This window comes from Solanum stenotomum, chromosome 12 (genome assembly GCF_019186545.1).
Source record: "Solanum stenotomum isolate F172 chromosome 12, ASM1918654v1, whole genome shotgun sequence".
In the NCBI taxonomy this organism is placed as follows: domain Eukaryota; kingdom Viridiplantae; phylum Streptophyta; class Magnoliopsida; order Solanales; family Solanaceae; genus Solanum; species Solanum stenotomum.
Window position 1 is genome coordinate 43,083,929 of NC_064293.1, and position 26,846 is coordinate 43,110,774.

At 31.5% G+C, this 26,846-nt stretch overlaps 2 protein-coding genes across 2 annotated transcripts; both read left to right on the top strand.

Moving 5' to 3' along the window:
* The first annotated feature begins 253 nt into the window (after positions 1–253).
* On the top strand, positions 254–6,140 carry LOC125848794 (probable dolichyl pyrophosphate Man9GlcNAc2 alpha-1,3-glucosyltransferase). The gene is made up of 6 exons (XM_049528728.1): positions 254–800; positions 902–1,085; positions 1,186–1,293; positions 2,778–2,939; positions 5,326–5,578; positions 5,689–6,140. The coding sequence occupies exons 1-6, from the start codon at positions 406–408 to the stop codon at positions 6,126–6,128; spliced, it is 1,542 nt and encodes a 513-aa protein (XP_049384685.1). The 5' UTR covers positions 254–405; the 3' UTR covers positions 6,129–6,140.
* A 10,609-nt stretch (positions 6,141–16,749) lies between these two features.
* Positions 16,750–19,019, top strand: LOC125846697 (3-ketoacyl-CoA synthase 6). Its single transcript, XM_049526269.1, has 2 exons — positions 16,750–18,086; positions 18,357–19,019. Exons 1-2 carry the CDS (start codon positions 16,820–16,822, stop codon positions 18,578–18,580), a joined length of 1,491 nt encoding a protein of 496 aa, XP_049382226.1. The 5' UTR covers positions 16,750–16,819; the 3' UTR covers positions 18,581–19,019.
* The last annotated feature ends 7,827 nt before the right edge of the window (positions 19,020–26,846 follow it).

Below are 26,846 nucleotides of genomic sequence, written 5' to 3' on the forward strand. Positions count from 1 at the left end.
CGCCCGTTAATTAAGTATCCGTGCTGCTAACAACTTAATAATTTAAGTATCCGCCCGTTATTAATTAAAGTATCCGCGCTGCTATATTAAGTATCCACGCTGCTATATTAAGTATCCACGCTGCTATATTATGTATCCGAAAAACACTAAAAAAAGATTTTTGGTAATTAATAAAAGAGTAGGAAAAGAACTAATTTCTTTCTTTATACTGTGTTATTTGCCTAATTTTTACATATTATAATCCGAGCATGCCATGTCTTTAAGCCCAAAATTCAATTATAGGAGCAGCCCGAATTCCTTTGCGGGTTGAATTGGATTCTTCCCCCCGCCGTGAACTGATTACGACCCCGCGTCCACCGGAATTGAGTTCCCCTTTTTGTCTCCGGTGAAATTTCTGTGACTGAAATGGAGAAGAAGAAGGCAACGAAGCCATCGCGCAACGATTCAGAATCTACCATCTGGTCATTTCTGACTCAAAAGGGCACTACAGCTTCCTTCATTTGCATCACTCTCTTTGCTATTTTGGTGCGAATTGCAGTATCAATCCACCCCTATTCAGGCGCCGGAACTCCGCCTAAGTATGGAGATTACGAGGCTCAGCGGCATTGGATGGAGATCACTCTTAATCTCCCTGTTAGAGAATGGTACCGAAATAGCACTGTCAATGATTTGAAATACTGGGGTCTAGATTACCCTCCTCTTACAGCGTATCAGAGCTATATTCATGGCCTTTTCCTCAGATATTTTGATCCACAGTCAGTTGAACTCTACACTTCTCGCGGCTACGAGTCGTATATTGGGTATGCTGTGGCAGATCAATTTCAAAGTTTTGATATTTTGGAGTATCTACTGGAAGATGAGATGATAAACGAATTTGATCTGTGTTGGTTGTTTGATGCAGAAAATTGTTGATGCGGTGGACAGTGTTATTGTCCGATGTCCTAATATTTTTTCCTGCTGTTATTTATTTTATAATTGCATATTACTCCGGTATTCATGAGGGGTCGAAAAGTGGTAGGCTGTGGCACTTTGCCATGATTTTGTTGAATCCATGTCTCATCTTGATTGATCATGGTCATTTTCAGGTACTATATCTCTCATGGTCTGGGATTTGCCAGTTGGATTTGAAGTGTTTTTTCATTTGTTTGAATGCTTTGGCCTTTGATTCAATTTATTTGTTGACAGTACAATTGTATTAGCTTGGGGTTTACTGTTGCTGCGGTTTCTGCAATCCTATCTGATAGAGACATTGTTGGTTCAATCTTGTTCTCTCTTGCTCTTAACCATAAACAGGTACCATTCTTTCTATACGTATGTATATCCCAATTGAAAGAAGCAAATTTGAACATGTAATTTGTACATATCTGTGCTTGGATATACAAATACCAAATTGTGAACGTGCAAGTTAACTTTTCATTTCTTGGTGGAAAAACTAAGATATACAATAATATTAATTTCACAAACCTAGTATCTTGTGGCAATCGGTTAGCTTGATTTCTGATTGGTGACTGAGTATCTCTGCTAATTTGTATGTATTCCTAATGCCCTAAGAAAAATTGAAGCCAATTTCAAGAGATGAAAAGGATATAATTTCTAAAGAGAGGAAGTAGAGTCATCCTACATAAAGAAATAGTCAATGACCAAAGTAGCTTACAGAAAGGGAAAGAAAGTTCAAAGATCTAAGGTTCTAATGGGTCTACTAGCCATGTATGCGAGAGTGTAGTAGATGTGTTGGACTAAGTGATAAATTTTAAGCCTTTTGTTTGCTATGAGCTATCCCATGTATATTCTACTGCACACATGAGAGAGTTTATGAGGTAACTTCTTGTTGAACTAATGTAGGACATATGCTGTGTTCCGAAGCTCTTGAATCAAGATCAGTAGGAACAAGTATATTTCTCTTTGGGTAAAAGATCATAACTTTGTTCAGGCGCCAAATAGTTGACAGTGAATTCTTTTTTGATAAAGAAGTTCATAGTAAAATCATTTCTTTTTGAAATCTTGAATGGCTCTCAAGTTTGCTGAAAGCCTGAAACAAGGATCAAATAAGTTTTTACTAGAAACTGATGATCCACTCAAGTTTGCAGAACAACAACAACAACATACCCAGTGAAATCCCACTAAGTGGGGTCTGGGGTCAAGTTTGCAGAAACAAGGATCAAATAAGTTTCAACTAAAAATTGATGATCCACTCCTATGTGATAAAGCATGCAAGTCATAAGAGGTGCTTAAATCACCTAAACTTGTCCAATATCGTCAAATGAAATGAGGGGAAGGTAGCGTCATATATTTTATATGACACTCTTTTCATTTTTAGTTCATTCCAAAAAGATTGATACCTTTTTGTAATTGAAAATGTCTAGTTCTAATATTTCCATTTTACCCTTTATGACACTTTCTTATAGGAATGACATAGCATATTTTAGACTAGTAGATTCTTGGGGTATTGTTGGTAACTTGGTACGTTGTGCATATTTGGCTTATTTTTAGCTCTTTCTTTTTTAAACTCTGCGCCCAGTCAAATATTATCATATAAAATCAAATGAGGGGAACAATGATTACCTGGATTAATGTTTAGCTATGTGATCTTACGTTGATACTGAAGTTATGATATCTTACTTGAGTAACTTGATGTGATGATAAACTTATGCCAAAAGTTTGTAATTGTGCTTGACTATCTTCTAGATTTACTAGGAGTTACTCTTTAAAGTTATTGGTGTTTGGTCCCTTGCTCCATTGTATTATTAAGTATTACTTACAGATCTTGATTTATGCAGATGAGTGCCTATTTTGCACCTGCATTTTTTGGCTATCTCTTTGGCAAGTGCTTAAGGCGCCATAATCCTTTTCTTGAGGTCTTGAAATTGGGCTTGGCGGTGTTAGGAACGTTCACTGTTCTTTGGTGGCCATATCTTTATTCTTTGGAAGCACCTTTCGAGGTAAAAGAATGGTGCCTTAAATTGCAAGTACATTGAATCATGATTTACCTGCTTTAGGTTACTGGTAGTGGTTCCATTGTTTTGAAGATGATAACCAATATCCTAAAATCTCCTCATCTAATAATCGGAGGAGTTACCATTGTTATATTTGTTTTGCGAAATACAGTTTCAGAACTCATGCTAAGGCTTGCCTTGGGGAAGGGCGAGTTGAAATTGCTTGAGGTAAATTAAACTACATTGGGCTATTTTTGTTTGTTCAAATACCTAAGCAAGTAGGATACCTTTTGAGCCTCAATTTTGCTAAAGATATAAGAAAAACAGATGATATACTTATGTTAAAATCTTTCTGAGAAATAAGCAAAATGGGAAAAGAATAGAGAGAACACATGATTTCTAATGTCTTACGACATCTTTTTATAGGCACAGTGTACAGTGTATATAGCTATATTTACGACGTTGGATATTAACATTACATGACATTAAGTATGATTATATTACGTGTGACTATCTAGTAATTGTACCATAAACATTTGCTTTATGTTAAAAATGGGGAGTGCAAAAGAAAGTCAAATGCCAATATTAGTTTCTAGGTTTATTTGAAAATGGATCTTTTCTTTCTAAGATTGATAATTTTGTCACCATTTAATTGATTTCTATAAGAAAAGAACAATTTCATATCAAAGGTTATTTAATCTAACAAATATTTTTTGCCCCCCATGGTTTTGGTCTAGTGGTGAGAGCGCAACATGTGATGTGTGGATTAGGCACACGTCGCGGCTTCGAACTCTGACACAAACAAAAGTTTGATATAAGTGGAGAAGGGTAGAGGATCGGGGCCATTATGCATCGAGTTTTGAATCGTGCACCATGTGCCCTCTGGGATTTCTTAGTTATAATAGAAACAAAATTTTAACAAAGATTTTTTTAGCAAAGATGAACATTCCCTCATTCCTAACCTTTTCAGTATTTTTTTCTTATTCAAATAGTATGTCATTGTACTAAATGTATACAATTTTATAACTTATGGTTGTCACGCCTCTTTCCTTAGGGTTTCTATCCTGCCAGATAGAGGTAAAATGTCAATATGTCATACCTTTGCCTTTAAAAGAAGGATTCTACCTTATTTTCTTGATATTGCATATTGCATCTGTAATTCTTGTCAGTTTAGGATATTTCCTATTGATTACATTAGAATTTCTTAACAAACATACTTAAGATGTTAGTTTCTCACAGTGGCGTTAGAGTGGCAATTGCGGATGTTACCACACTGCCCAGAAGGGTTGGGATGAGAATGGCCTATGCAGGGAGGGGTAATTTCATGGTGGAATTTTCATATAAATAAGAACAATTGATTTCTAGTCATGTCTAAAAAATGAATAAGGAAGAATGAGTTAGTAATGTAAGGTAAGCATACTTGAAAACATGTGTTCTCATATACTTACTAGTTCTATAGAAGAATGAGAATGACTGCAAGAGCATATAGGGGGACTTTCTTATATTAGATATATGAGCAACACCCTATTAGTAGTAAGGTACAGGAGGAAAATTCCAATAAGAAGTCAGCTTTATGCATGGATGATGGGAGATGTTTTGAGTAAATGAGTATACTGGTAAGATGATCATATTCTGGGGCTACTGATTTGAGGTTTTACTTGTCTATGGAATGAGAAATCCTGCTGATTGTTTCTTCTTTCTTTGTTTTGGATTTCTCATGAAAGTTCACCTAGTTTGTGAGTTTCTCTGTGTGTGGGTGTATTTCTTGAGGTCCTCCAGGAGGATTTGGTGGATAACACATTGAAAGAGTAAAGAACTAAAAGTGTAAATTGAAACTGTGATTACTAAGAGCAAGCAATGCCTCTGTTGTAACTCGGTAGTTATCCCATTCCACATCCTCTCGACCCACTTAGGTGTTAGCCTGTTAGGTCATATCAATCAAATGCATAGAAGTCTCAAAGGTCAAGCGAATGTACCATGATATGGTTTTCTACTTAACCAGCCAACAGATAGGGTTTTCATGATTTTCACCCTACTTTATTGATTGCTAGGTGGCTTCCTTTGGCTATCCAATTTTTACTATGACCATTAAATAATTAAACATCAGGAATTTTGAGCTATACCTTTTACTTTTCAAAATGTAGTTTGGGAGATTGTTAAAAGTGCTTATACACCCTCATAATCACAACGGCACGAAAGTTGTAACCTGATTTTATTTTTCAGATGTGTCAGAAACCCTTTACGTTAGCCCACCCCTTTTGCATTTATGTCTTCTTTTCTAAATGGAAACAGACGACCTGATTGGGGATTGAGTCTTGTCCATCCTGTTTGCAAATATTTCCATCACAATATGTGAGATTATGGACTCAGTTTCTTTTGATGCTTGATACAGGTTCTTTCCCGCCTAGCTCCTTTTGAGAGGGGCATATATGAGGATTATGTGGCTAGCTTCTGGTGTACCACTTCAGTCATTGTGAAGTGGAAGAGGTTGTTCAGTACTCAAGCACTAAGGATTCTAAGTCTTGTTTCAACTGTTTCCACGTGTCTGCCCTCAATGCTGCTGCTAATATTGGCACCGAGCAGAAGAAACTTCCTGTTTGGACTGCTCAGCAGTGCTTTATCATTCTACTTCTTCTCATTTCAAGGTACAAAATACCGATTTGATTCCCTTATCTGGCCATGCACCTCTACTTATGTGATTGTGCTTCTCTCATCTCAGTATAACTCTAATTGATGCTTTTGTGCTGAATTACAGTTCATGAGAAATCTATTCTGCTGCCTCTTCTTCCAGCAAGCTTCTTGGCGATTGATGAGCCTCTTATTTTTCGCTGGCTAACATATTTTGCCCTGCTCTCTATGCTCCCTCTTCTAAGGCGTGATGAATTGATTCTTCCATACGTTGCTTTATATGGTCTCTTTGTCCTCCTGTACAATGCACCTGTTCAAAGAGAAGACACAAGGCAGACTCGCTCTCCTTTTACAACTTTAAAATATTTTGTCATCACCTGCTCTCTTCTTCTGCATATTGTTTACTTCATGATAACTCCACCAAGAAGGTACCCCTTCCTCTTTGAGGCAGTAATGATGCTCCTCTGCTTCTCTCAGTTCTTTTTTATTTTTATGTACACAAACATGAAACAATGGGAGCTCTTGAAGCTTTCCAGTCAAACAGTTAGAGAAAAGAAAAATATTTAGTAGTTTTGGTGATTTCTTGCCAGAAAATTTGTAAACGAATTTTTTTAGTTTCATTTTCAAATGGTAAAGATGCTTATACTTTCAAGTGCCTGGAACACTTCTGATTTAACTTGTATGGCTGAGCTTAGCAGAACTATGAGGAGACGACTCTCCTATTTTAGCCCATTGCGTGTGGATTTTGATTGGCCTAATCTCATTTTTCGTTGTTTTCTGCGTTACCTTTATTTCTTTGACTCCTACCCCTGTTCAGCTGCTCTCTCTGATTGCGCCACCTTTCTGTGGGTTTGCATGTTATCTACATATCATAAGAGGGATGGATATCCAATACATAGTTCTCTTGTGTGTGACGTGGTTAACCATGTTTTGTACATTATTCTTTTATATCTAAAATGAATGCTTGGTGATGAAATGTTCTACACTCAAGGAGATCAGACACTCGGTAGTAGAAAGAAATTAGTAAATCAATACCCCTTAACTGAGTTAAACGTTTCGTAATGCATTGATCATACCTATAGATAAGCTGGTCTTCCCTTCATTACTTGTGGAACTAAGACAAGAACAAATAGAATGGCTAGAGTGATGGATATCAAGTTTGTGGTTCATTTTCCCCCCTTTCTTGGTGGGGCTTGCCTAAGTGCTCTCACTTGCTCTATCTAAAACTTTCTAACTCTTTGATTTCTATGACCAATTGAGTCTTGTGCTATCGGTTCAGATTGATATGTAATAATACAACATAATAGAGATATAGTCCTTCGAAGAATTTGGAATTCAATGATGTTTGGTTTATCCCTCTTACTTTGTGCGGGCTAAATTACATTCACCCTTTCACTTTTTTTGTGAAATGATTACCATCACAACTCACAAGCAAGTGATATTTTTTGTGTGTGTATCCCTCTGTCAGAGAGAGATTCAGTTGGTTTATTGTTTTAGTCGTTGTAGTTGTATGTGTGAACGTGTGTAGTCCGGTTTGGTTTAGGTCATTTTCAATTTTATATCATTCAAAACAGCCATTATCAAAATGAGTACCTAATCAAGTTAATCAATGTTCCTAGCTGTATTATTTGAAAAAAGTTGATAACTTAGGGGCATTAAAGAGGAAACTGACTTCAACTCTTCATCTTAATCAAACATTTCAATTGGGAAGATTGTTAAGATGTCCCACATCGGTAGAGGAATGAGAATTTGGTCTCATTATATGGACTTGGACAAACCTCTCCTCATGAACTAGCTTTTGGGGTTGAGTTAGGCTCAGGTGTCATATCTTTACATGGTATCAGAGTCAGACTCATTTCAATTTGTTGTTCACCGATGATGTCCCCCATTTAGAAGTGTTCACGCTCCAATTGAGGTTTGGGCGTGCGGGGGAGTGTTAAGATGTCCCACATCAGTAGAGAGATCGAAATTTGGTCTCCTTATATGGACTTGGACAAACCTCTTCTTATGAGCTAGCTNATATCTTTACATGGTATCAGAGTCAGACTCATTTCAATTTGTTGTTCACCGATGATGTCCCCCATTTAGAAGTGTTCACGCTCCAGTTGAGGTTTGGGCGTGCGGGGGAGTGTTAAGATGTCCCACATCAGTAGAGAGATGGAAATTTGGTCTCTTTATATGGACTTGGACAAACCTCTCCTTATGAGCTAGCTTTTGAGGTTGATTTAGACTCAGGTGTCATATCTTTACAAAGGTTGTGTCTACTCATTGATTATTTCTTCTATGTTTAAATATATTTTGGGTATATGTAGTATGGAAACATGCATAGTGAAACTTATATTTTAACATGATTGTGGGGTCTGGGTTGTTTGATGTAGCAAAGAAAACGCAGTAGAAGTTGTTTGGATCTTGTTTTGACTCATTGGTATTTTATTTTATTTTTTTAAAGCTTTTACTAGTGGTTGTAAATTTATGTAGACTTGAGGGTTGACTTGTTTTATATACCAAATGAACCCCGTGGGGTGTAGGAGCAATAAATATGACTAACTATTATCAGAATTATTGAAAGTGATCACATTTTGTGTTGTACAGAAAGGGATATATACAATAAATAAACAATGACGATCACGTTAAGTGGTTGGGGGTTGGATATAACTCCAGTAACTCCACTTTTCCTCTTAATTTGATGTGCATTACTGACCTAATTGGCGTTGACATGTTAAATCTTGCAGCTCTACCCCCACCTCGTCTCCTTCTAAGCAGGAGTGACGAAGGTGGAGGGGAGATAGAGACGGATTCAAAATTGTAAATGAACACTGTTGAATGCCTTAGGTACTTTTAGAGTTATCCCTTTGTGCAATTTATTCAAATTTATCATAAACATGTATATTAAATATATATCTTGAATTATACATACATTTGAAGGTGATCATTGATTGTAAAGTAGGGGCAAGGCAACGACGTTTAGAGTTAAATTTGAGTCACCCCGTTTGGTAGGCAGCCTATATAGCATGCATTTATTGGCCAGCAAAATTTGTTTGTAATTCATTCATTTGCTTTTATGTACATATATATATATATATATAACAATATTTATGTGGCAATATATGCTGAGACTGCCATTAAATGGTAGCTTCTACAGCCATACTGGTAAGTTTAGTTGCTTTTTTCTTTTTCTATCTTTAGGCCTTTATTGCCGGACCACAACATTTGTGTATTTGTTGTCTTCCAAGTGTACATGTTAATTACTATATGTTGATAGGAATTAACAAGTAGCAGAAAACTTGATTATCGTAACTAAAGTAATGTATGTGGAAGAGAGGACAATGACCAAATCCAAGGAGTGTTGCGTGACGGTCCCTCATTAATATTTTGAGTTCGAGTTCAAAGTAGGACTACTTACATGAATATGAAGTAGGCAGGTTAGTGAATTTTGAATATCAGACAGTTGTACCGTGAAAAAGAGAAACAATATCGTGATAGGCCTTTGGTATAGACTATTTCAAGAAGTTGGTATTTTTAGTTGTTGATTTTGTCTAGAATTGAAAGGAAAATAAAGATGTTATCGACGCAAGAATTAGGAAATGGGATAAAGTTATTTACACTTTAAAAAGGGATATGAAAATTTTAAAAATTTTGGATTATAATAAAATTTATTTACGGTGTTGTAGAAGATAGTACGATTTGTCTTCAACTTTCTAAAAAGGTTTCTTAAGTAGAGGAACACAAAAAGGTAAGATAAAATAAAACATTTCAGCATAATGTCAAAATTAATTAATTAAGAGAACTCCTATAGTCTAATTCTACTCTTCTTTTTGTTAATATAATTAAAGGTATGTTCGGTACGAAGAAAGTGTGATAGATTTTTTTGTGTTCACTTTTATCAAAAATATTTTTTTTAGAAATACAAAATTTTTAAAAATAAACTTCATAAGTAATAGATTACCCTCCAACACTTATCTCTCCCCCCTACACACCGTAGCCTCCGTCCCTATCCTTATTTTTATCTAGATTATATACAACTATTTAGAATAGTACTAATATTTTTTATTTATAGCCAAACACCAAAAAATAAATAAAAATTTACTTATTTTATTGAAAAATATTTTTCCATCGTACCAAACACACCTACAATAACAACACATCCCCAATATTAAATATTTTTTATAGTACTATATATCTTATATGGAGTAATTATTTAGCTCTGTACTTATCTATGTGAGTAGTAACTAGAATTGGTCCCTGTATGGGTGGCTAAATTTAAATGGTCAATTGTGGCGGGGTAGTATTGATGGTTCAAATTCAATATGCATGGTTGGGACAGACTCCTAACCCATATACTAGTATATATACTGACAAAATGAATTTAATTTTCAGTGATTTTTTTAATATATATAAATAATATTATCCATCAAGTCAAGCTTGACTAATTTAAATTAACGTTGCTCTCAAATTTGACTACGTATTCTTTAGATTGGACACATGATGACAGTATTAAAAACCACACGTAAAAGTTTAACTCCTTAAGCAAGAAATTAAAAGGCTATTAATTTATTATAAATAATCAGGTTTCGTGTAATCAAATATGTTCTCGATATGTCTAATGAGGAAAATTTACGTAACTAATGAAGTGATGTTCAAGTAGATATTATGAAGGCTTTAACCTTTACCACGTTAAATATTTTGTGTCTGATTAATAAAATTTGTCAATATTACGTTTGGGGGCGGAACTAGCTTATAATTATGGGGTTCATTTGAACTCACTTTGGCATATTATTTATACATAATTAAAATTATTATATATATATTAAAAGAGAGGGGTAGATGTTGAACCCTCTTCGGCTACTTAGTATGTTCATTTTTCAGATTTTGACCCATCACTAATTTCATTACAAATCTATCATGAATATGTAACAAAGTCATTATTTGATTACAATTTTTTTTAAAGATGAGCAACTACGTGATGACCGAGATTTAATATAGGTCCGTCACAAAGTCGATTTTTTTTATAGTAGGTAGTGATTAACTTGAGATGACAAATATATATATATATATATATATATATATATATTACTGATTATCTATATTTAAGTGATCATATAGTTAATCGAAAAGGAAAAAAAAGAAGACTAGATCAGCAACCGAAACCTTACTGTATCCTTTTAATTGGAATGTAATATGTTTTTACATGCAAAATAGCCGTACATTTTACACCTAAAAATAGTTTGGTTTACAGATTTGTAAGGGGGACTTATTAGATATAAGGGTGTTTACGGTTTGGATGAAAATCGATTTAAATTGAAAAAATCGAATCAAATCAATTAAATAAATCAATTTTATTTGGGTTAGGTGTGGTTTGGTTTTAGATTTTTAAAAATCGATAGTATTTGAGTTGATTATGGTTTTGTTCGAAAAAATCCGAAGAAATAACCCAACCGAACCAACAAATTATATACATATATTTTATTATTATTATACATACATAATATATTATTTTTAGAAACACTTTTAAAGATCTTAAATGTGTTTTTCATCAAAATTTATTTATAATTTACTTATGAAAGTAAAAATGTCCAAGGTGAGAATATTTATCTTATTGGTTTCATGTATACATGAGTGTCTATGACAATTCTTTATGAGATTGAAAATGTCATTGTTTCTTCCTTCTAGGCCAAAATAATGAATTTTGAAGCTTTATTCATAGTAAATTCAATGATTAATGAAAGTTATGTAATGTCAGTCATTCTAATTATTTTCATTTTTAATTGTTTGATGGGTTGTTGTCACTTTTTTTACATTTTGAATGAATTGTTTATTTTATTTTTGTCTATGATTAATAACAAACCAAACCAAATCGAAACCGATAACAACCAAACTGATAAATATATATTATATTTGATTATGATAATTTTAAAATCGATTAAGTTGATTTGATTTTGAATTTGACCAATAATCGACCCGTGAACACTCTAAGTTACATCTTCAAGTGCCACGTATATGTCTCATTTTTGGAGTTTTTAGCTATGAGTGGAATTTCTTAATTAATGTCAATTATCTCACTACTCCTTGTAGTCGCTTCGTCCACTTTTACTTTATTTTATTAAAAAATAAATATTAATTTTTATTTAATTTGATAAATTAAAAATATGTGATTGTTTTATTTTTATATCGCTATTACTAAGTATTACTTATTTTTTAATATATAAATTATTTATAATAATTAATAGTAAAATAAAATTATTTTTTCAAAAAAATATATCAAATACAATAAGCAGAAATAAATATGTAGAGCAACACTTTTGTATACGTGTAACGTAGGCATGTGTAGAAGATGTAACATTAATAAAAGTAGGCAAATTTTATTTCGATACTTTATCGCTTGTATTCAATGATGAAAGAAAAATGATACATCGGTTCATAAACTTTTATTCTTTTTTCCTATTGGTTGATTTTTCTGTTGTTTTCAGCTCCTGTCATTTTCCAAATTAACTTCTCCAACCCTAAAAGTTGAAAAAACAATATGATACATTTATCTTTTTTTCAATTTTAAAATTATTATTATTATTATTAATGTTAGTCGCGAGTGATAATTGTAGCAAACTATAGCTATGATGACTAATTAAATATTATAAATTTATTTAATCGTGTAATTTCTCCTTATTATTATGCATGTCCTCTAGAAGCTGATAAAATAAAATACTGAAGAAAAAAACACAGAATTATTTTTAGCAACTTGTGTTTATTGTGGAGTAAGAATATTAAATAAAAAGGGGAAGAAAGCTAGTAATGAATTAATAAGGATAAGGAATTTAATAATCCTGAGTTGAATATTGATGGGAATAATTGATTAGGGGTACCTAGCGCATTCAAGTTTCACAACAGAAAGAAACAAATATTGTAACTTATTCAATCTGTACCAAAAAAAAAATATTACTTATATTCATTTCGAATTATTTGTCGTGGTTTTTAAAAATAGTTATCTCAAATTATCTATCATTGGACCCTTTAGTAATTGTTTTTAAAGACTAGGCACACTTTAATTATGGGGTGATGATACATATATAGAGTAAATATTCAATAAAATGAGATTATATCTTAAGATATAAATAAGAATAAGATAGTTAAAATCCTTCTTTATAAATAATTACTTCCTCGGACTTCTACTTATATATCCCCTATTTCAAAAATAGATTTCTACTTTCATATGTTACTTTAAACATATAAAACAAGATAGATTTTTTTCTCCATATTGTTTTACCTTTGACATTAATTATTTATATATCCTGAATAATTTCTAAGATTTAATACTACATATCAATCCATAAGGGGAATATGGTAAAATCTTTCTATATATCAAGTAAAAGTAAACGAAAATAATACTATTTTTTAAGAAGTGTGTAGAAGATAATTTGTAACGGGAGAGTAATTAGCTTCTCAGAGCTCAGAAAAATTATGCATCATAAATATTCCTATCAATTAAGTCAATGGTAGAGAGTTGGTGGACTTGTTGATAACTTATTCGTCGCACAAAAATATTTACCACTTGTACGATTTGTTGTTGGTCAAAATAATTACTACTCCTATAACAATGGAAGACAAGTTTTTTTCTTTTGAGAAAATTTATTTATGTTTCAATTTGGAAATTATAAGCTCTTTAAGCAAGTATTTTTTTAATCCAAAAACCATACTACCATACAGTATTGACTAGTGTTTTAAGTAGAAATATTTTTTTTTTATTCAGTGAATATTATCTAGTCATATGGCCAGCTTTTATATGGTCCAATTTTTGCAATTTGAAATTTTATCACAATAAAAATACAGAAATAGGAATATTACAATTAGAAACACTATTGTGGACTACGACAAGTCAACATGGTGTTTAAATGAGACACACTTAATTAGTCATCTCTATATACAGTTTTTTCTTTAATTCTTTCTTTTGATTCAGTGGTTCAAATCTGAATATACATTTTTTGATTTAACCAAATAGTACCGGAAATGGAAGGAATAAAAAGAAATTAAGGTTGGACCAGCACTTTAGAGTTTAGGTAATTTATTTGGCTAAATTTTGAAGAGCAAATAATTAAGGTAATCAAATTACATACACGTGTCACACAAACATATGCGCCACTAATAATTGTACTTAAAAAAAATACTTAATAGATAGTACTTTTAAGTTTTAAGTAAAGAGGAGCTACTTTTAAACCAAATAATTACTCAAATGAAGTGCTTTATTTAGCTACCATATTACCAGCAACGGAAGGAGTTGCTCCTAGAGATCTCGGGATGGAGCTTTGGATATGGAAAAATTCTTAATAGAGAGTGCTCCCCTACGAATGAGATCCTAACACAAATTTAAAATAGTCAGACTCCTATACACATATCGAACGTCAAATTGAAAACCAAAAATGAAAAGGTACCGTATTCTTAATTAGAAGCAACCATAAAGCTATTTAGGTACTTAAATTGTTTTTTCTTTTTCTCGACTTTTATTACCAAATGGCGTCCAAAGTAGATAAATCATATCCACCACAAATGTACTACTATTGTATTGTACTAACTAATAAAAGCAAAACCAAGTTTAAAATAAATAACAACAATTAAATAGGGTCTGAGTTTTATTTTTGTACCATACCATGGGAACTATATGCTCCAAAAACAATTAATTGTCACTAATCATTGCATTTATTTTTTTTTAATAAAAATCAAGTTTAAAATAAATAATAACAATTAAATAGGTAGGATCTGAGTTTTATTTTTGTACCATACCATGGGAACTATATGCTCCAAAAACAATTAATTGTAACAAATCATTGCATTTAAAAAAAAAATAAAAAAAAAGGTGGATATTATATTGTTAGCTCAATAGATTAATGGGTAGCTGTAGAGAATTAAATACTGGGAGGGTAATGGTCACAACCCCAACTTACAACTACCCCAACTGTCTACATTTTGCTTCAATCTGTAATTAACCTTGATTGCAATTAATGGTAATCTGTCATTATCAAACCTTGACATATAATTTAGTCTTATTTGAGGGCCAAAATGCTTTGAATATCAAATTTTATAAATAGGAAAGTAACTTGACGTTATCTTCTCCAATATACTGAAAAATCAATAATTTGTAAGTATATATTTTCCCCAATCCTTTAGATCTAATTTTTGGACCGTATTCAATAGTGAAAAATAATAAATAAATAAATACAGTACATAAAAAAACATACCAGATCATGTATGGTTATGCATGTCTGGAATTTCTAAAGCTTTGATAATTAGAGAGTTAATGCTACACAGCAATTTGTTCACTGCTCATTTTGCAAATGTGCAAAGCATCGACACATTCATAACTGTATTTTTCAATGTTTTCGCTTATAGCAAGGGGTAATAACAAAATTAGCGCAATAAAATATGATTCGTCTAATCCGTTTAAATTTGGGCTGATTATTAACCTGCTTAAAATATGATCGGTCTAATCTATTTAAATTTGGGCTGATTATTAACCTGCTTAATTTTCACTATTAGTTTAACGCATAAATTTTGGGTTGATATAAAGTCCAAATTGAACTATGAGAAATTTTGACAAAATATTAAGTATTATTTTTACTTGATATGTTATATATAAATAATATATATATTTTTTAGTTTTATTACGTATTAAAAAAATATATAAATAGAATAAATAAATAAACCACAACTGGGTTTAGGTTATTACCCGCTTTTAGCCTATTTCCATTTAAGTATCTTTTGGGCAGATCAATAACATGTTCATTTATTAATTTAACTCATTTTGATCAGTTCAAATTTAATTCAACTCGCCTATTTGATACCTCTACTAACGTATAGTCCACAAGGAACGAGTTCTTTATTAAATAAAAAAAGTACAAAAAAGGAAAAAAGAAGGAGGAGGAAGTTGAAGTTAGAGCATCTAACCTTGAAATACAAGATTATGAATATGATTGTGGTTCATTCCTTCAGCCTCAAGCCTTGTCTTATTAATTCCCATTTTATTTATAATAGAATAAAATTCTGGCCAAATTATCCATTAGTATTAATTTTATCTTCTTTCTTGAGTTACTAATTGATTAAGTCATGTGATATTGGGTCATTTTCACTTTAAAATAATCACAAGCACATCTTCCTTCTATTTGCTGCTTCAAAATATCTTAAAGAATGACTTAATATATATGTATATCTATGATACTGGGAGATCGGTACACTAAAGCTCCCGCTATATGCAAGGTTCAGAGAAAGATCCAACCATAAAGGTTTATTATACGCAGCCTTACATTACATTTCTATAATGTATATATGATAATACGCTAAAAAATAAGACATTTAAACTAGGTGTTTATCCATTTTTTTAAAGATTCTTGCACACCCTTTAAATGAGACACTCAATAATCTTTAATCATTAGTGTACTTGTCTAAATTAAGCTATACGTAGTTACTACCTGTTATCTCCTTAATACTTAATTGACACTACACTAATTCGAACTACAACGATAGAATTAGGGGAGAAATTACTAGATTTTATTTTTTCTATAACGACAAATTTTTCAAAATAAATAGATTCTTGAAACCAGGAGGACTAGTAAGGAACTCATTTTTATCTCACACTACAAATCAAACATAATGTGTAATTAAAGTTCTTGATGTATGTCACGAATTTTAATTTTATCCTCAGTATCAAACAACTTTGATTAATTTTCATTAGTTAAGATGATATATCAATCAGAATACTCTAGTAGCAATTGAAACTTGAAACACAAACTTTTCTTTAATCAATTACACACGATAGGGTAAACGTTTGGTCCTTAAAGCATAGTTTTACCAACTTTAACAAAAAATTACGAAAATGACGAATATTATTTCTTTAGAAAAAAAAATGGTCCACCAAAGAATGTGGTACAATGGATGAGGTTGCTCTTTTCTTAATTAGAGATCTCAGGTTTCGAGTCTTAGGTATGAAAAAATCTTTGGTAGGAAACACTTTCCTCTTAACGCGCTGCGAAACCAAAAAAATAAAAATGACAAGACAAATGAAAAAACTCCAGCTAAGAGGAAGTTGTGTGACATGATATTTGTTCATTAATTCCTCTCATCTGCCCCTCCATTCATTTAATTTCTTTGCCCCTCACATTTTACTCTTTAAATTCCCACCAATCTTCCCTTTCTATTATCTTAGCTACAATCAAACAATTTCCCTCCTTACTTTCTAAAAAAAAAAAATCTCTCAATTTTTTTTTTTGTTTGTGAAAATGCCAGAACCAGTCCCAAATTTCTCAAACTCTGTTAAGCTGAAATATGTGAAACTTGGTTACCAATACCTTGTTAATAATTTTCTTACTTTCTTGATTGTTCCCATAATGGCTGCTCTCATTATTCAGGTACTAAAATTAGGCCCTGAAGAAATTCTAAGTATTTGGAATTCACTTCACTTTGATCTCCTCCAAATCCTCTGTTCTTCATTCCTCATCATTTTCATAGCCACAGTTTACTTCATGTCAAAACCAAGATCCATTTACTTAGTAGATTACTCATGTTACAAAGCCCCTGTTACATGCAGAGTACCCTTTTCGACTTTCATGGAACATTCGCGTTTAATCTTGAAAGACAATCCAAAAAGTGTTGAATTTCAAATGCGAATTCTTGAAAGGTCAGGTCTTGGTGAGGAAACATGTTTGCCACCAGCAATTCATTATATCCCTCCAACACCAACAATGGAAACTGCTAGAAATGAAGCTGAAGTTGTTATATTCTCTGCTATTGATGACTTGATGCAGAAAACAGGACTTAAGCCTAAAGATATCGATATTCTTATCGTTAACTGTAGCTTGTTTTCTCCAACTCCATCTTTATCTGCTATGGTTGTTAATAAGTACAAGTTAAGAAGTAACATAAAAAGTTACAATCTTTCTGGTATGGGATGTAGTGCTGGTTTAATTTCAATTGATTTGGCTAGAGATCTTCTTCAAGTTGTACCAAATTCATGTGCTTTAGTTGTAAGTACTGAAATTATCACTCCTAATTATTATCAAGGCTCAGAAAGAGCAATGTTACTTCCAAATTGTTTGTTCAGAATGGGTGGTGCTGCTATACTTTTGTCTAACAAGAGAAAAGATAGTAGAAGAGCTAAGTACAGATTAATGCATGTGGTGAGAACACATAAAGGTGCTGATGATAAGGCATTTAAATGTGTTTTTCAACAAGAAGATCCACAAGGAAAAGTTGGTATTAATCTTTCAAAAGATCTTATGGTTATAGCAGGGGAAGCTTTGAAATCGAATATTACTACTATTGGTCCGTTGGTTCTTCCAGCATCAGAGCAGCTTCTTTTCTTGTTCACTCTTATTGGAAGGAAGATTTTTAATCCCAAATGGAAAGCTTATATTCCTGATTTCAAACAAGCGTTCGAACATTTTTGCATCCATGCTGGTGGAAGAGCTGTTATTGATGAGCTTCAGAAGAATCTTCAGTTATCTGCTGAACATGTTGAGGCTTCAAGAATGACTCTGCACAAATTTGGTAACCACACTCTTCACTTTATTATATTATGTTTCAACACGTCCCCTCCCCTCACAAGTATATATGTCGTAATATTTTGAGTTTATTGCTTTTGGATATTTAAAAGGACAACTTAAAGTATCTAGGATAAAGCTACTGGGATCTATCAAATCTATAAGCAGAACTGTAACTCTACTCCTTGTTTGTCTATGACTGATTCTTTTTCAAGGGCGAATGATCACAACAGTTAGCGATATGTTTAATTTATTTAATTATATTATGTCTGAACAGGTAACACATCATCGTCTTCACTATGGTATGAGATGAGTTACATCGAGGCAAAAGGAAGGATGAAAAAAGGTGACAGAATTTGGCAAATAGCATTTGGAAGTGGATTCAAGTGTAACAGTGCAGTTTGGAAGTGTAACCGCACAATCAAGACACCAACTGATGGACCATGGGATGATTGCATTGATAGGTACCCAGTGTTCATCCCAGAGATTGTGAAGCTGTAACTATTTAATATCTTACAAAGTTATTTATTCAAAAATAATAATAAAAGAGGATATTAGGGGTGTTGTTAATTAAACTTCATTAGAAATTAAATGTGTGAGCTCTCAGACACATGGATAATTCAATGTGCTCATCGGGTGGATCATCAGTTTTCTTCTTTGTGGACAGCTGGAAAATGGTAGTTGGTCAAATGTCTGCAACATATATACCATTTGCATTTAGTTGTTAGGGTGTTTATTACTGTACGTCCAATGGAAAAACTGTATAATTATTTATTTTTCTCAACTACTACGAATTTATATCATGTACGCTACCTACCCCCTCCTTTTAAGATCAACAGTTATAATTTGATGAATCGTATACACGAAAATAGAATGATAACTGTTTAATGAATTCATTGAAAGTTGTGCCCTTCTGCATTCTTGAAATTAGTCTTTTATAGTACCATTCATGCAAGCTAATTTCAAACTTTGATTCGATAAAACATAAAAATAATGAATTCAGTTGAATATGTCGTTATGTCGCAATGGTAAGGGCGAATGGATTAGCTGGCTAATTGACCATTGTATTCTACTTGCGCTCCATGCAAGTAGCATAGTGTAGTAGTAATAAATACGAGCTATATTTATTAGGTAGTTTTGTTTTTTATATATTAAATATATGAGCTACGTGGCGGGCAGAACCACGTAACTCTACTTGATTATTGTCATTAATTAATTAACAAATGCTCTCACACGTTGTGAATGGCGCCGGCTAATTAACAAGTAGCTAGGCCAGGTGGCGGTGGAAATGTCATGCGTTTTAATTGATGAAATTTAGTTACGAACGGACAAGTAGAAGATGCTTAAATTATTTGCTAAAATTAAGTTTTCATAAAATATAGGGATAAGGGTCTGAAAAATACCTCAATTTTGGTCGAATTTGCTGTTGCTAAACTTTCATGAGGACCTATTACCTCCCTAGACTATTTAATACCGTATTTTAAAACATATATATTTGCCCACGTGAACATAAAAAATAATGCAAAATTATAAATAGTAATGTGTCCACATGGACACATATATACTTTAAAATACACTATTAAATAGTTCACAGGGTAAAAAATACGGTATTAAATAGTCTAGGGAGTTAATAGGTTCTCATGAAAGTTTAGTATCACAACAACAAATTCGACCAAAATTGGGATATTTTTCAGACCATTATCCCTAAAACATATGATTATATTCCTAGAATGTTTTTATGACGTATTATTTGGATCTACTTTTTTTTTTTTGGTTAACTGGATAATATTATTAGCAAAAAAGCTTAAATATCATTACAAAATAAGGAAATAGTATTATTCCTTGTATATATTGTAGCATTGGTTGCTATCAAATTACTATTATGAGTCGAAATCTCCCTTGGATAAGTAGTTCCTAGTATATTTGTCCAAACTGACTCATTTGCGAATATCGGAGGAACTTGCAAAATTCTTGTGCGCTCAAATAATCGCCTATTGGCCCCTTTCTTGGCTAAGAGGTCGGCTACCTTGTTCTGTTCTCTATAGGTATGCGAGATCTTTTCAGATCTCTCAATAGTTGCATCAATGACATGCATTCACAAATTAGAGAGCTATAAGATTCGTGGTCATTGTTAATAAAATTTATTACCTCGATTGAGTCTGTGGAGATTTTCAAAGGCATCAAGTTGTTATCCATTGCAATCTTAAGTCCCTACATAAGAGCTAATAATTATGTCAGAGTATTAGTACTATTTGGAATACCCTTCATGAAGCCTAGTATCCAATCACCTCTATTATTACGTATAACTCCAATACCCCCTACAACGGGATTACCTAAGGAGGAACCATCAATATTGAGTTTATAATGGCCAAGTAAGGGAGGTTCCCACTTTACGTTAATAGTATGCTTAATAGCAACATCTTTCTTAGCAATTAAAAGAGCATATTCAGTAGCTTTTGCGACGGTATCATGAGTATTTATGGGAGCCTTCTTCTTATTAAAGAGATTGTCATTTCTAGTTAACAAAATATGTCATAAGCAAAATGGAATTAGTTCTTTCCATGATAAGAAGTTGTTAAATGGACTGTTCTTAATTAGATTCCAGGTGTTGCACCATTCATCAGAAGAAAAGATGATATTGTTGAGTAGAGTGGGATTAGAGCTATTCTGGATGATTGTGTTCCAAAACAACTTTACATTACAACAATCAGAAATTATATGGTTGATGGTTTCATTTACAGTCTCGCAAAATGTGCAAACCGGAGACATATTCATGCCAATAAGGTTAAGATATTGGTTAGTAGGTAATTTGTTGTGGTGGAGGAGCCAAATGAAGAACTTAATTTTCCAAATCCAATTGAAGTTTTTGTTACTATTGTGAACAATGCTATTCTCGTTCGAGTCCAAGAACGTGTAAACAAATTTCATTTTTCTTCTCTCTATTGTTTTCAAGTTCTTGTTTGGATTGAGGATATATGACATATTGTTAAAATTAATGGATGAAATTTAATTGACTAAAAAAAGATATTAACCATGATTTAGATCATTAATATTTTATATATTTGTTTTCAAGAATTTTAGTAACCCTAGAATAAGAGTTGCATATTATCTTGTTCATAAATTTTAATTTTTTTCCCCTATCCATACTTTTTTTCCTTGCTCTATATATATCTTTCATTTTTATTTTTATTTTTGAATTGATAAAGTCTATATTTTAATTCCCTTGTGAGTTAATATTTTGAAATGGGGAAAAGAAAAGATGAAGAAAAATGTTATAAGAAAGAAGTTCATTGTTGATGTATGGAGAAAATGTGGTGTCGTATAAATTAATTTTGTCAAAGAAAAGGTAACGATGTTTTTTCATTTTTTGAAAAAAAAAAAAAGGAATTGGTTATCTAAATCTTGAATAGAGTCTTTTTTAGTCAATTAAATTTTTGATTGTTCATTTAACTTATGTCATGTATTTTCAATCTAAATAAGAACTTGAAAAAAAATAAAGAGTAGAGAAATGAAGAGAAGCTCCATCGATCCATGTTTTTTACTGTAATATATGTTTTGTTTATGATACGAAAAATCGCTTAAAGATATATACTATTCGTCTTAATTATCATTTGTATGATATACTACTTCCACCATTCATGTTTTGACTTGATTGACACATTTCTTAAACATCAATAAACAAAAGATAATTTTACTATATCATTCCTATTTACAATAAGTCATCTAATTATTGAAGAGTGATTTAAAAATGATTAGTACTTAATAGTAAATTATTTCTTATAGACACTTTTATTTTGTTGAAAATAGTTGTTTGAAATGATGAAATGGCTATTTATATCATGTCTAATTTGCTAAAAGATACTAAAGTGGCTATTACCAAATTTACATCTCTTTTTATGGGAAATCAAATCTCAAATGGTTCTTACTTAAGGCTTTTAGCCTGCTGAATAGCCCATTTTCTAAACTCTTGATGGACTGACCCAAGCTTATTACAGGCCCAATATATTTGCTATCAAAATTCACAATTTGAAGAATTTGGTCCTTACAGACTCACCTGAATTACCATTCGGCTCCATTTGATACTTTTTATTTGTCTATTTTGAACTTTGCACGTTTCATAAGACATAATGTTATTAATATAGATATTTTATCACAATATTATATCAATTAATGTATAATCTTAGGTCATGAACAATGAGTTGAGAAATAATTAATTAATGTTAAAAGTAAAACAAGAAAAAAATAATTATCTTTGATTTCTTGATATGTGAAATCTGACAGTAAAAATTAAAAATTATTTTAAAATACTGGACAAGTAAAAGTTAACAGGAAGAGTAATATTAAAACATGCATCCTAATGACTTGATGACTAAACACCCTCTACGTATAACTCAAAGGTTGTAAATTCGAGAAGCAAAAGGTGTGAACAGAAGAGGTAAAAAAAAAAAAACTATAAAATAGTGGACTAAATTGAAGTCATATATTATGAAAATTTTATTACATTATTAATAGAGAAAAGTCAAATACTTTAATTAATTTGCTATAATAGATAGTCCATCCGTTTCTCGATAAATCTATCATAATGTTGTTAATTCCTTTTTATATACTTTTGAAAATGTGTATCATAACATTGAAAACATCTTAATTAACGACTCTTTTCTCTCGTTTTCAATCCCTCTTTCCGTCTTTGATGACATCTTTTCACCATCTTAACTTTCTTACCCCCAAAAAATCTTCAGTATCCATCATGCATTTCTACATCTATATTCTTTTTATCACTAAAGTTAACTCTTCTTTTACTTTTACTTTTACTTTTACTATTAGTGTCATTTAATTTTTATTTTTTTTTGTTATATATATATATATGGGCAACAAAAAAAATCGAATCACGAGTTTCTATTATATACAGTCCTATCTTGTATTTCTTTAAAAGACTTGTTTACACAATTTGAATTTACAACTTCCTAATTACATGATGCAACTTTACCTGTTATTATGCACCATGTAAAGTAAAAAAAAAAAAAAAAAAATCCATTCCCTCTCTTTTTTTTTCCTTGAACATCGACTCACTTTTTTTTTTTTTTGTGCTTAATTATTCAAGAGTCGAAAGCTCATTGATCACAAAGTATACCTATCAAAAAAGATAAATCGCTTTCTATTGAGAAGTTTTTCATTTTCAAAGTTGAATCAGATTATCAAAAACTTTAATTAAAAGTGCATTAGAAGTACTTTCGGCTATATATCCCACCACAACCTTTAGTGGTAACCGACCTACAATCTACATGCATTTATGCATATGTGGAACATATTCAGAATTAATGTGAACATATCTAAATTATAAAATGTGAACTTATTGCATGAGCTAACTTATAAAATGTGAACATATCTAAAATAATTTTGAATCTTTTGGTATCTGTACGGATTGTTATGATCAATTTAGTGAGACGCATCAATGTGTTTTGCATGGTTTAAATAACTAATTAAGGTCTAGAGGTGATGGTCTGAATTTTCCTCGAACCTTTCGGCTTTCGGTTATCCTATTAATAAATATTTTAATTCATTTTATTCATTAATCTAATCTTTCAAGATTTTGGATAATCATGTAGTTTCTCATTTGACTCCTTTCCAAGATTTGGTAACCTTTAATTTAGAGCACATATTCAAATATATTCCACATCGATACGGTGCATGGAATTAGGATATTTACTTTGTTAGAAAGTAAAAAAAGTTCTCTCATTTTCTAGTGTGTTGGAAATATCGAATAATTGCACTTTCAAACAAATAAGTCACATATATGGATTGTGCTGCAATGATGATGGAATTATTTCACTTTTAACTAGAGGTTTCGAATTTGAATTCTAAGTATGAAGAAAATTCTATTGGAAGTCACCTCCGAATGAGCCCTTCCGTATACATTATCCGGATTTAATCAGAGTGCCAATACAAGCTCTTTGACACGGGGTGAAAAATAAAATAAAATAAAAAGACATACATATCCATAATGCGCAATGTTATAGAAAAATAAATGGAAGTATTTTTCTTATAACTACGACATGGAAGATTGAAATATATAAACTCACAAAATGTTATGTTATAATCGGGCTTTGAAGCGTGAGTTAGATCTAAATCTATTTAATAGGCTTACTGTTTTTTTTCTCTTTATATATATATATATATATATTGATCTGTTTGTTCAAATTTAACTTAACAAATAACATTTTGAATATAGTATTATGGTTAATTATTTTGCTTTCTTGGTATCAAAATGAATAATTGTGGGGGTAATGATGACGAAAATGTCATAATAGACACTGCATGCGATCTGAATCTATGTTCAAATTATTTTATTTCAAATTTAATTAGAATCCTATACTGGTGGAGAAAATAAAATTATTTTTGAGGGCAAGTTGCAAAATGGTGATAAATTTTAAAAAAAGTGATTGTGCCTCAAGCCCAAAAGTATCATGAACAATGAACAAGAAGATATCTTTAATTAATAGGAGTCAAATCTTAGACGCCTAGTAAAGTCAAAGGGCATTTCTCTTTCCGCCTAAAGCTTATTAAAACTTTAATGATATATTAGGTGTGTGAATAAAGTCACATTAATATATATTTTTAAAATTTATCAATAAGGTTATATAATTGTGTATAGGTTTATTCTAATTTTGTGTGATTTTTTGAAAAAATCATATATAATTGACTTGTCTGTGAACTTTGATAGTCGATATATACACAATTAACTATTCACTAGTGTAGGTAGGCAGTCACTATTAAGAAAAAATTGTACCTGACTTATTAAATACTCCCTCCGTCCCTATTTACTTGTCCATATTTCCTTTTTTGGTTGTCCCTATTTAGTTGTCCATTTTGACAAATCAAGAAAGGACAACAAATTTTTTCCTATTATACCCTTATTTACACTTCTTGAAAATTGTAAAAGTGTATGTTGTTTCCCTCCAATTTATTTCACTTTAATTCAAATAAGTGGTTGTAATTTTGAAGTGAAAAGTTGTCATAAGGGTAAAATTGTAATTTCACTGTGCTAATAATTGTTGCCTTAATCTGTGTGCCATTTCTAAAGTGGACAACTAAAAAGGGACGGAGGGAGTAGTTGTTATTATCACAAAAAACTAGGCATTACAGGTTTAATTTGGCTTGTAAAAACATCTGCCAAATTCTTTTAAATTTAAATTTAAATTTAATAGAGAAGAAGGATTCCAGCCAAAATTAGGGATGGGTCAAATCTTCAGAGCACTTAAGCTTAAATAATGAATATTACTTAATCAACATAGCAATTAAACATATTTTTTAATATGGGAAATTATGGCCCACTAATTAAAATACAATATTTTAGCACTAAGATGAGAAATAAATAAACCAAAGACTCAAAGTATGTTTAAATATTTGTTTTTAATACTAATTAAAGTTCAATTTGAAATTATAAAATTAACTCATGAAAATATAATTGGCCAATTGATTAATCCTTGAATGAGTTATTGACCCATTTCAACCCCACTCATCCATCAAAAATGTCAAAATATTTTTTTTATTTGATATGTTATATGTATAATCATAATAAAGACTTTTTTATTAGTCACTGAATAATTGTATAAGAACAAATAAAGCAATTAGAACTTATTAGAAATTAGGTGGATTAAGTTATAACTCGTATTTTGATCCATTTCAGCTTTAGTAACTTTTAAACATGTCAAATTATCAAAAACTCACTTATTTATAAAGTCAATCCATTTTGACCAGCACAAATTCAATTCATTCCACTTATTTAACACTAACTTTGATATTACGAGCAATTCAACTTCTTCTTATTAAATAATTAACTGAAAAGAGTCAAAATTGCCCCTGAACTATGTGAAATAGACTACTTATACCCTTCGTTACATTTTGGGATAAAAAATGTCCCTGTTGTTATCCTAAGAGATCACAAATACCCTCAAGAGTTAACACCACAAATTTTTATTGATGTGGCAAGCCACGTGGGACTAATCCTTCCACCTAGCGTTGCCAACAAGGATTCACTACAAAAGAACTAAGCCTTTAGCGGCAACAACAGTCGCCACAGAAGCCCAGAAAACCGTCACTAAAAGTTTTTAACATTAAATTATAATTTTGTGTTTTTTTCTTCATTGTTTTTAAAAAATAAAAAATGATATCGATTAAGTAGGAGTTTGAAGACACTGTATGTTTTATTTTTATGTCATATGTAAATGTATAAAATGTACAATGATGCATTATATAGTAGGAGATTTGAATCAAGAAGTAATTTTGATGATTTTTCGTAATAATATTGTATGTTTTTAATATTGATATTGCAAGTTATTTATTTCAATACTAAAAAATTGTCAAAAAACGACGGCCAAAAGCGACGGATTGTGTCGCTTTTTTGGTCAAAATCGACGAAAAAGCGACACAGTCACTTTCGTCGCTTTTTAGCTTGATGTTTTTCAAAAAGCGATGGACAACGTCGTTTTTAAAAAAGTGACGGACTGCGTCACTAAAAAAGCGACAGACTGCGTCTCTATTAGCGACGGACTGAGTCGCTTTGTTACTTTTTTTTTTGAATTTTTTAAAAAAAAGTGATGGACTGCGTCGCTTTATTTTAATTTTCACTTTTTTTAATTTCTAAAGGGCAATGCAATCCGTCGCTTTTCTGGAATTTTTTTTTTTTGAAAATCCCAGAAAAGCGACGGACAAAACCACGCTGTCCGTCGCTTTTCTGGGTTTTAAAAAAAATTAAAACCCAAAAAAG